This window comes from Manis pentadactyla, chromosome 11 (genome assembly GCF_030020395.1).
Source record: "Manis pentadactyla isolate mManPen7 chromosome 11, mManPen7.hap1, whole genome shotgun sequence".
Taxonomy (NCBI): Eukaryota; Metazoa; Chordata; class Mammalia; order Pholidota; family Manidae; genus Manis; species Manis pentadactyla.
Window position 1 is genome coordinate 39829036 of NC_080029.1, and position 11766 is coordinate 39840801.

Genomic DNA, 11766 nt, shown 5'->3' on the forward strand with positions numbered 1-11766 from the left:
AAGCCAGAGGAGGGGAGCTATGGGTTTATTTCCAGAGCACAGAAGTTTCCCCAAAGAATTGAAATTAAGCCAACCATTTCTCAGATAGCAGTGTGCACAATACCTTACAAATGAGTTATGCCCTGATGAGAACTCATAATAATATATGCTAGCATTTACCAAGGCCCAGACACTTTATATACATATTTCATTCTCACAACAATCCCAAGAGGAAAGTATTATCATTACCATTTTATAGATGACAAATCAAGGCTAGAGAAATTAATGTATCTTATATGCTATCTCAGCAACCAAGAAAAGTTTTGATAGATCCATAACCGTATACAAAATCTAAAATAGCAGTATTTCCTATGAAGAAATCCTTTGCTTTTATAAAGATAAAAATTTCTCTTACATTCCAGGCAAATAAATGAGGAAGTTATTTGGTAAGGACTTATGATAGCTCTTTCTCCGGCCACTGGATCTGAGCATAATACTCCCTTACGGACAGTCCAATAAACTGAGGTGAAACTTTAGCTACACGTTATTCTCCAGTCTTTTATGTGTGTGTGTGTGTGTATACATGTATGTATTTTTTTTAAAAAGCCTACCTCCACAGATAATTTTACACTGACTGAAGGAATTCAATCAACTGAAGGCAGGGGCATCAGCAGTATGAAGAAGTTAGTTCATTGGCCAAGTAATCTACAATCAAAGAAAAAGAAAAAAGAAACAGAAACAGAGGTTTTCACTTTAAATGCCCCAAAGGTACAGAAAAGAACAACAGTGTCAGAATTTTAAAAGTAAGTATACATGAAGGAGAACAAAACAATAAGCACTGCTTTAAAAAAGTCATAGACTATTACTACCATATAATTAAAATTAATAAATCAAAATGCATTGGCTCATGAAGATATAGTTACCACATAATTGACTAATATGTTAATCTTTTAATAGAATCCATAATAAAATAACCTACTAAGATGTTAGATAAGCTGTTACAATTATGTAAAAACAATTTTCACACAATGAAGCAAAATTTCAAAACATGGCATTAAATGCCAGTCAAGTTTCAGCAGGACTTACACACACCCTTATTAAATGCTATTATTCCTGAATTTGGGATGCTGTTATGAACTTGTTACTTTGAAATTAATATCATTGCATTGTTTTCTAGTATTTTAATCTGTCTGGACTTTACCCAAACCCCTTGAAAGCACAGGCATACATTTGGAAGCAGAGGTTACATGTCCAAAGGTACTACAAGTACAATTTAGAGCTAAGAACTATGGATCCAAAAGCAGTTCTGCAGAATCACCTAGAGGATTTTAAAAACATATTCCTGAATCCCACCTCAGATTCTTAGAATCACAAGTCTTTAGGCTTGAAAATCTCTCTGTAAAGACATCTGCAGTTGTGTCTGATGCATGGACAGATTAAATAGACAAGAGCTGTGGAATTAGAACTACATTCTGAAGAGTCTTAAAATTGTCAAGATACACCACTGGGCTTCTCTCACCTACAGCCAGGATAATCCCATTTTTATCTATTTTTTATCTATTCTGCTTCTTAAACTCTGAAAACTGTAAGACCAAACAGAGCAAAGTGAATTCATCTATGTAAGAACTGAAGACATGATTCTGGCACCCTAACTGAAAGAGACTAGACAGATAAAAACACCAGGACTGATGGACACAGAGTATTTCTTAACGCCAAAGGAGAAACTTTATTAATGCATTTCTGTAATTCATATACTTTTGTTTTGTTTTGTTTTTTTATTTTGGTATCATTACTCTACAATTACATGAAGAACATTACGTTTACTAGGCTCCCCCCTTCACCAAGTCAACCCCACATACCCCTTCACAGTCACTGTCCATCTGCGTAGTAAGATGCTGTAAAATCACTACTTGTCTTCTCTGTGTTGCACAGCCCTCCACGTGCCCCCCCCACTATACATGCTAATCGTAATGCCCCCTTTCTTTTTCCCTGCCCTTATCCCTCCCTTCCCACCCATCCTCCCCAGTTCCTTTCCCTTTGGTAACTGTTAGTCCATTCTTGGTTTCTGTGATTCTGCTGCTGTTTTGTTCCTTCAGTTTTCCTTTGTTCTTATACTCCACATATGAGTGAAATCATTTGGTACTTGACTTTCTCCGCCTGGCTTATTTCACTGAGCATAATACCCTCTAGCTCCATCCATGTTGCTGCGAATGGTAGGATCTGTTTTTTTCTTATAGCTGAGTAATATTCCATTGTGTATATGTACCACATCGTCTTTACCCATTCATCTACTGATGGACATTTAGGTTGCTTCCATATCTTGGCTATTGTAAATAGTGTAGCAATAAACATAGGGATGCATCTGTCTTTTTCAAACTGGGCTGCTGCATTCTTAGGGTAAATTCCTAGAAGTGGAATTCCTGGGTCAAATGGTATTTCTATTTTGAGCATTCTGAGGAACCTCCATACTGCTTTCCACAATGGTTGAACTAATTTACATTCCCACCAGCAGTGTAGGAGGGTTCCCCTTTCTCCACAACCTCGCCAACATTTGTTGTCGTTTGTCTTTTCGATGATGGCAATCCTTACTGGTGTGAGGTGATATCTCATTGTGGTTTTAATTTGCATTTCTCTGATGATTAGCGATGTGGAGCATCTTTACATGTGCCTGTTGGCCATCTGGATTTCTTCTTTAGAGTACTGTCTATTCAGCTCCTCTACCCATTTTTTAATTGTATTATTTGTTTTTTGTTTGTTGAGGCATGTGAGCTCTTTATATATTTTGGATGTCAATCCTATATCGGATCTGTCATTTATGAGTATGTTCTCCCATACTGTAGGATACCTTTTTGTTCTATTGATGGTGTCCTTTGCTGTACAGAAGCTTTTTAGCTTGATATAGTCCCACTTGTTCATTTTTGCCTTTGTTTCCCTTTCCCAGGGAGATATGTTCATGAAGAAGTCACTCATGTTTATGTCCATGACATTTTTGCCTATGTTTTTCTCTAAGAGTTTTATGGTTTCATGACTTACATTCAGGTCTTTGATCCACGTGGAGTTTACGTTTGTGTATGGGGTTAGATGGTGATCCAGTTTCATTCTCTTACATGTAGCTGTCCAGTTTTGCCAGGACCATCTGTTGAAGAGACTGTCATTTCCCCATTGTATGTCCATGGCTCCTTTATTGTATATTAATTGACCGTATATGTTTGGGTTAATGTCTGGAGTCTCTATTCTGTTCCACTGGTCTGTGGCTCTGTTCTTGTGCCAGTACCAAATTGTCTTGATTACTATGGCTTTGTAGTAGAGCTTGGACTTGGGGAGTGAGATCCCCCCACTTATTCTTCCTTCTCAGGATTGCTTTGGCTATTCTGGGTCTTTGGCGGTTCCATATGAATTTTTAAACTATTTGTTCCAGTTCATTGAAGAATGCTGTTGGTAATTTGATAGGGATTGCATCGAATCTGTATATTGCTTTGGGCAGGATGGCCATTTTGACGATATTAATTCTTCCTAGCCAGGAGCATGGGATGAGTTTCCATTTGTTAGTGACCTCTTTAATTTCTCTTAAGAGTGTCTTGTAGTTTTCAGGGTGTAGGTCTTTCACTTCCTTGGTTAGATTTATTCCGAGGTATTTTATTCTTTTTGATGCTATTGTGAATGGAATTGTTTTCCTAATTTCTCTTTCTATTAGTTCATTGTTAGTGTATAAGAAAGCTACAGATTTCTGTGTGTTAATTTTGTATCCTGCAACTTTGCTGAATTCCGATATTCGTTCTAGTAGTTTTGCAGTGGAGTCTTTAGGTATTTTTATGTACAATATCATGTCATCTAGAATAGTGACAGTTTGACTTCTTCTTTACGAATCTGGATTCCTTGTATTTCTTTGTTTTGTCTGATTGCCGTGGCTAGGACCTCCAGTACTACGTTGAGTAACAGTGGGGAGAGTGGGCATCCCTGTCTTGTTCCCGATCTCACAGGAAAAGCTTTCAGCCTCTCGCTGTTCAGTATGATGTCAGCTGTGGGTTTATCATATATGGCCTTTATTATGTTGAGGTACTTGTCCTCTATGCCCATTTTGTTGAGAGTTTTTATCATGAATGGATGTTGAATTTTGTCAAATGCTTTTTCAGCATCTATGGAGATGATCATGAGGTTTTTGTCCTTCTTTTTGTTGATGTGGTGGATGATTTTGATGGATTTTCGAATGTTGTACCATCCTTGCATCCCTGGGATGAATCCTACTTGATCATGATGGATGATCTTTTTGATGTATTTTTGAATTCGATTTGCTAATATTTTATTGAGTATTTTTGCATCTACATTCATCAGGGATATTGGTCTGTAATTTTTTTTTTGTTGGGGTCTTTGCCTGGTTTTGGTATTAGGGTGATGTTGGCTTCATAGAATGAGTTTGGGAGTATTCCCTCCTCTTCTATTTTTTGGAAAACATTAAGGAGAATGGGTACTATGTCTTCTCTGTATGTCTCATAAAATTCCGAGATAAATCCATCTGGCCCGGAGGTTTTGTTCTTTGGTAGTTTTTTGATTACCGCTTCAATTTCGTTGCTGGTAATTGGTCTGTTTAGATTTTCTGTTTCTTTCTGGGTCAGTCTTGGAAGGTTGTATTTTTCTATGAAGTTGTCCATTTCTTCTAGGTTTTCCAGCTTCTTAGCATATAGGTTTTCATAGTATTCTCTAATAATTCTTTGTATTTCTGTGGGGTCCACTGTGATTTTTCCTTTCTCGTTTGATTCTGTTGATGTGTGTTGATTCTCTTTTTCTCTTAATAAGTCTGGCTAGAGGTTTATCTATTTTGTTTATTTTCTCAAAGAACCAGCTCTTGGTTTCATTGATTTTTGCTATTGTTTTATTCTTCTCAATTTTATTTATTTCTTCTCTGATCTTTATTATGTCCCTCTGTCTGCTGACCTTAGGCCTCATTTGTTCTTCTTTTTCCAATTTCGATAATTGTGACATTAGACCATTCATTTTGGATTGTTCTTTCTTCTTTAAATATGCCTTGATTGCTATATACTTTCCTCTTAAGACTGCTTTTGCTGTGTCCCACAGAAGTTGGGGGCTTAGTGTTGTTGTTGTCATTTGTTTCCATATATTGCTGGATCTCCATTTTGATTTGGTCATTGATCCATTGATTATTTAGGAGCGTGTTGTTAAGCCTCCATGTGTTTGTGAGCCTCTTTGCTTTCTTTGTACAGTTTATTTCTAGTTTTATGCCTTTGTGGTCTGAAAAGTTGGTTGGTAGGATTTCAATCTTTTGGAATTTTCTGAGGCTCTTTTTGTGGCCTAGTATGTGGTCTATTCTGGAGAATGTTCCATGTGCACTTGAGAAGAATGTGTATCCTGTTGCTTTTGGATGTAGAGTTCTATAGATGTCTATTAGGTCCATCTGTTCTAGTGTGTTGTTCAGTGCCTCTGTGTCCTTACTTATTTTCTGTCTGGTGGATCTGTCCTTTGGAGTGAGTAGTGTGTTAAAGTCTCCCAAAATGAATGCATTGCTTTCTATTTCCTCCTTTAACTCTGTTAGTATTTGTTTCACATATACTGGTGCTCCTGTATTGGGTGCATATATGTTTATAATGGTTATATCCTCTTGTTGTACTGAGCCCTTTATCATTATGTAATGTCCTTCTTTATCTCTTGTTACTTTCTTTATTTTGAGGTCTATTTTGTCTGATACTAGTATTGCAACACCTGCTTTTTTCTCCCTGTTGTTGCATGAAATATCTTTTTCCATCCCTTGACTTTTAATCTGTGCATGCCTTTGCGTTTGAGGTGAGTCTCTTGTAAGCAGCATATAGATGGGTCTTGCTTTTTTATCCATTCTATTACTCTGTGTCTTTTGATTGGTGCATTCAGTCCATTTACATTTAGGGTGATTATTGAAAGATATGTACTTATTGCCATTGCAGGCTTTAGATTCATGGTTACCAAAGGTTCAAGGTTAGCTTGTTTACTACCTTACTGTCTAACTTAACTCACTTATTGAGCTATTATAAACACAGTCTGATGATTATTTCTCTCCCTTCTTATTCCTCCTCCTCCGTTCTTCATATGTTGGGTGTTTTGTTCTGTGCTCTTTTTAGGAGTGCTCCCATCTAGAGCAGTCCCTCTAAAATACCCTGTAGAGGTGGTTTGTGGGAGGCAAATTCACTCAACTTTGGCTTGTCTGGGAATTGTTTAATCCCTCCTTCATATTTAAATGATAATCGTGCTGGATACAGTATCCTTGGTTCAAGGCCCTTCTGTTTCATTGCATTAAATATATCATGCCATTCTCTTCTGGCCTGTAAGGTTTCTGTTGAGAAGTCTGATGATAGCCTGATGGGTTTTCCTTTGTAGGTGACCTTTTTTTCCTCTCTGGCTGCCTTTAATACTCTGTCCCTGTCCTTGATCTTTGCCATTTTAATTATTATGTGTCTTGGTGTTGTCCTCTTTGGGTCCCATCTCTCGGGAGTTCTGTGTGCCTCCGTAGTCTGAGCAACTATTTCCTCCCCCAGTTTGGGGAAGTTCTCAGCAATTATTCTTCAAAGACACTTTCTATCTCTTTTTCTCTCTCTTCTTCTTCTGGTACCCCTATAATGTGGATATTATTCCTTTTGGATTGGTCACACAGTTCTCTTAATATTGTTTTCCTGGAGATCCTTTTATCTCTCTCTGCATCAGCTTCTATGCGTTCCTGTTCTCTGGTTTCTATTCCATCAGTGGCCTCTTGCATCTTATCCATTCTGCTTACAAATCCTTCCAGAGTTTGTTTCACTTCTGTAATCTCCTTCTGGACATGTGTAATCTCCCTCTGGACTTCATCCCTTAGCTCTTGCATATTTCTCTGCAGCTCTGTCAGCATGTTTATGATTTTTATTTTGAATTCTTTTTCAGGGAGACTGGTTAGGTCTGTCTCTGCAGATCCTCTCTCAGGTGTTGTCTGAACTATCTTGGACTGGACTAAATTTTTTTGCCTTTTCATGGTGATAGCAGTGGCTGTAGGCAGGTTGCGGGTGTGTCATTGGGAGAAGAAAGTCCTTTCGTGCTTGCTGGATGCCTTGCCCTTCTCCGCTGCCTGTGTCGGTTACCCACACTCCTGGAGCAGCCACCGGGTTAGTCCCCTAAGCTGCTGTGGGTGGGGTCCCCATCAGAGCAGCGCGGAGCCCTGCGGGGAGTGGCAGGTATACCAAGTGCCCCCCCTGCGTGATAGCAACACCCCTGCCGGGCAGCTGTGTGCCAGCAGCAACCTTTGGGTCTGGCCTGGATGGCTGTGCGTTGGGCTGGGATTCCGGTCAGCTGCTGGGAGCACGCCTACTCCCTCTGGCACCACTGCAGGTGCGCGTGGGGCTCTCCCATGCAGACCTCTCCCAGACTCCTCTGGCTCCACTGCTGCCGGTGCATGCGAGCCGCACCTGGGCTGTTCGGTCGTTGCTGCTGCGGGCTCGCACAAGCCTCTCTCGGTCCCTTCTGGTGCCACTGCCCCCGGCATGCGCTGCCACTCTCCTGCTACTGGGCTGGTGTGTTTTGGTCCGCGCCAGTTGGAGGAACAACTGGCAAGCCACTTAGTGTCGTGAGGGACTTCAGGGCTGTGCTGCCTCCCTGGGGTTTAGGGCGCCTAAAGTTCCCTGGGATTCCCAGCTGCTGGCTAAGTGTTCCAGGATGACTTCGTCTAGCTATGTGGTCCCTGTCTCTTTAAGACTTGCAGAAAGCACTCGCTTTTCTTTTGTCTCAGGGGTGCTGGTTGTGGGGACCTGCCCACAGGTTTTGCTTTTCCATTTTTCTAATATCCAGCACCCCGTGCACCTTGTGTCTGCGCTCCAGGTGCGGATTTCTAGAGCTGCTTGTTTATCAGTCCTGGGCTTTCACTCCCTCCCCATTCCGACTCCTTTCTTCCCGCCGGGTTCTGGGGTGGGGGAGCGTTCAGGTCCCGCCTGGCCGCGGCTTGTATCTTACCCCCTTTGTGTGATGTTGAGTTCTCGCAAATGTAGATGTATCCTGGCTGTTGTCTCTTTTAGGAATAGTTGTATTTATTGTATTTTCATAAATATATATGTTCTGGGGAGGAGATTTCCTCTGAACTACTCATGCCACCATCTTCCCATCTTCCCGTGATCCTCATATACTTTTGTTTATTGCAACTTGAAAGAACTTACTCAATACATGACTGAATTGCATAATAAAGTTCCAAATGGAAAACACACATGTATATACAGTATTGATTACATATAATTCTATCACTTACAAAAACCCTTATTCTAAACTTGCAAGTAAAAATACAACACTATCTAAATAAAGCCAGAGTTTAGTGAGCTTGCCTCCTACAGTCCTAATTCTTCCACCCTTACCTGTCTGGCCAACAGAGACAAGACAGGAAAGGCTGTTACAGATCTAGGAGGATCATTCTTAAGGACATGATCACCCTAGGAAAACAGGATCAGAGTGAACACTTATCTACTGCATCCCCATAACATAAGGTTTGCATCCTTTGAACACCTTTCAGTTGCTTTCCCTAATCCACCCTAACCCAGAAATCTATGTTGTAGGTTGTGGAGAAAGGCAGGTAAGAATGTTTTTCCTCTTCCCCTTCTGTCCTTGGATATTTACTTATAGGATTAGGTCTATATATCTTGGCCTTTTGAAATTCTCCTTTCTACCACCCTACGTAATAATAATATATGCCCGCTGGAAATTAGATTTGAGACATCGAATCCTGTATGTGGATACCACCATCTCAAAGGGTTGCTTCATAATATGAATAAGTATAATATTTTTACTCACCTGTCTGAATACACATACTAAGCAGGATATGCACTGAGTAAGAAGCCAGGAGAGCAACTATCAGCAGCAAGAAACTAAAATATAAAAGAGTACATGGTCAACCCACCCCAAAATATCTTTTTTTAAGACATCTCATTACAAAAAAACTTCTTTTCATATTCAAATATTCACAGGAACTTTTTTTGGGTAATTGGATTATGGTTATTAAAGAAAGTAAGAAGATACCTTGCTGTACTTATCAAGTTTTATTTAAATGAATATATGCTCTTTTTAAAATAAAAAAAAAGACATCAGAAAAACAGATTTTATCAAAAAACTAAACAAATTTATCTGCTGACTGCTGGTTCAATCATTCAATGATCTTGCAATACTGTATTTCCTTTTATTACTATTTTTTTCCTGGTCTAAGTCTAAACAGAAGTTTTAGTTGTGAAATCTCATTGTCTTTTTACATCCCTCCATCCTTCCCCTTCCAAGGATGTGTACCTCCCTACCATACTTTCATCTGTAATATCAAATTAGGACTGCATTTTCTAGCACCTATTAAACACACTCACCAGACAAACCAAAAAAGGCAGTTAACATACTTCAAATGGCATAATTTGAAAAATGTCCAAACAATATAATAACTGGGGTCCTTTCACCAAAAGTGTGAAAAAAAAAAAACAACCCAACATGCATAATCCCCTACCTAGTCTCAAGAACATTATGGCAGGAAAAGTTTCTAAAGAGCTTTCCTCAGCGGAATTCCCTGAAAATTGAAGAAATTCTATCTTTGTGGTTCACTTAGTACTTGTTAATAACAAATAGAAAAACTGAGAGGCGAAAGTACATTTGTCAGTAAACTCACATCAGAGCCCTCACAAAGTAATAGTTTAGCATCACCAAATGGAACACCAGGTATGACTCAATGAGCACACACACAGTGGTATACACACATCTGCATGTAAGACCCTGGAGTATAAAACGTGGTTCTTTTCAACCAAAAAATAAGCCCTGTGTTTATGTCTTGCCTAAGGTGTCCCATACAGTTTTGAAGTTTTACAATTATGAAGGTTTGTAAATACACCTCCTAAAATCAAGTTGGGTTACTTGTTAGTTTGCTTATCAAGAAATTCAAAATAAAAGCAGATGATAAAACCTAAGTAAGATTGTCTATTTTAAATTTCCTAGTAAAATAGGTCTGCTTCTACTGACAATACAAAGCAAACTTGCTCATTTATTGTATTAACCATGGTCTAGATGCTAAGGATAACATCCAATTCTAAAGGATTTCAAGATTTAATAGAGAAACTAATTTGCAAACAAATCATAAGGCATTATAATAGTAGAATGAATATGCAAAGCACTATGGAAACACAGAAAAGCCAGGAATGTCTCTCAGTTTGGACAAACTTGCAAGAGTTGAATCTTAAAAGGTGATAAGGAACAGGCAAAGAACACATCTAACCTCAGAAAGGAAAATAAGACTACTTAATAGTGGGAGGAGAGAGAGAGAAATGAGATTATGCGCTTTATTTACACTTACAAAATTACTATTTATGAGTAATCTGCATGGCTGATAAACTCACTTGGGTCAACTTGACACAACAAATATGCCACTTCTTAAGGTTATAAGTTCTTAAAGTTAGAAATGAGTATGGATCAAGTTTCCACTTTTTTTGATTAGCCACACTTTTGGATAAAAAATACAAATTACACAGCATCCCTCCAAGCTACAGACTAGCAATAATAGCAGGAAAATGCTAAAGCCCAGACATGATTTAACTAGTAATTGTATGAAGTCAGCTTCTGGAGCCTCTTTGCTTCTCAGTGCACTATCAAAATGAAAAAAAATATTTTTAACCCAAGAAAAAACTTACCTAAATCCAAGGATACCAGTATGAGCCATAACATAAGCTAAGCCAAGGATGCCACTTCCCATGATGGCATTCATCAAATTAAACACAGAGAAACCAAATGAAACACCCGGGGAGCCCTGTCTGTGAAGTTCCTGTAAGCACACAAATTTAATAGTATTAAGTGTTTACATGGTGAAGTTCAAATTTTGTCAAGAAATGACTAACCAGGTTTGGAGAAGTCTCCTGCAAACCACAGGCATCGTGTGACAGACTGGTTGTTCAACCATCACTGGCTTCCTTTCTTTCCCACCTCCCATTAGGCAGCTTCAGGAATCTAGTTACCTAGGAAAATCATCTCCACCAGCACAGAGGCCAGGTGGGCTTCAGCAAGAGCCATGACTAACCGTGGGACTGCAAAAGATGAAGCCTTGATAGGAATGGGGTGGGGACGAAGAGGAGGGAGATGGCCTCAGCTCACATGATTACTGCGGAGTTTCCGAGTTCCCGCTTGGGACGGCTGTGGACAACTGTTGCTCCCCAATTACTAGGACTCAAAACTAATCTCTACTTACAAACATAATGCATTAAGTCCGCCCTATGGGAAAAAAAAGTCAGGGATACCTTTTAATAACGACATAAAAAAACAGAAGCGATTCACATTGCTCCGGCGAGGATATCTCTGAAAACACCTCCCCCAAAATAGCATCTAGGAGCAAAGTCGTAGAAACTATTACGGTCCAGGGACTTCAGTTAAAAAGCCGAGGGCCACTGCACAAGCTTTAGGGTCAGAGAATTGCTATATACTTATTACCAGGCCACCTCCACTCCTTCATCGCTAAGGCTCTCTGTATTAAGTTTATAGGTCCCCAATGACTAAGTCGAGAAAAGAAAAATCTTGTGACTCTTGCAAAAGCCTCACAAGACTGGTAGAGGAAATGGGAAGCTGACAAAAGATACCAACAAACAGCAGCGAGTTATATAACCCTGGGGCTGCTCATCCAGTGGGACCCCTGCCTCCACACAGCGCTGCACCGGTTCCACCTGAGCCCGCACCTCCACCTCAGCTTTCCTTTCTAGGGCACGTTAGGCTGCCATCCCATTCACGCACTCCGCCGGATCTCAGCTGAACCTCAGCTGCTGCCTTTGCCCTCTCACCCCTCAC

The 11766-nt window shown here is 39.7% G+C and overlaps 1 protein-coding gene across 8 annotated transcripts in view; it reads right to left on the reverse strand.

Moving 5' to 3' along the window:
• The window catches only part of SLC38A6 (solute carrier family 38 member 6), a 70847-nt gene that overhangs the window by 58712 nt on the left and 369 nt on the right, over positions 1 to 11766 (reverse strand). For 4 of the 8 annotated variants that reach the window (XM_057488396.1, XM_057488397.1, XM_036919402.2 and 1 more), the window contains exons 2-3: positions 10626 to 10756; positions 8764 to 8837 (exon numbers count right to left, since the gene is read on the reverse strand). The exons of 2 other annotated variants lie outside the window; for them this stretch is intronic. In XM_057488396.1, the coding sequence (XP_057344379.1) occupies positions 8764 to 8837; positions 10626 to 10756 (205 nt within the window). Of the gene's footprint in view, positions 1 to 8763; positions 8838 to 10625; positions 10757 to 10829; positions 11542 to 11766 lie in introns of those variants that run through there. 2 more of the 8 variants (XM_057488398.1, XM_057488400.1) reach the window with 2 other exon arrangements.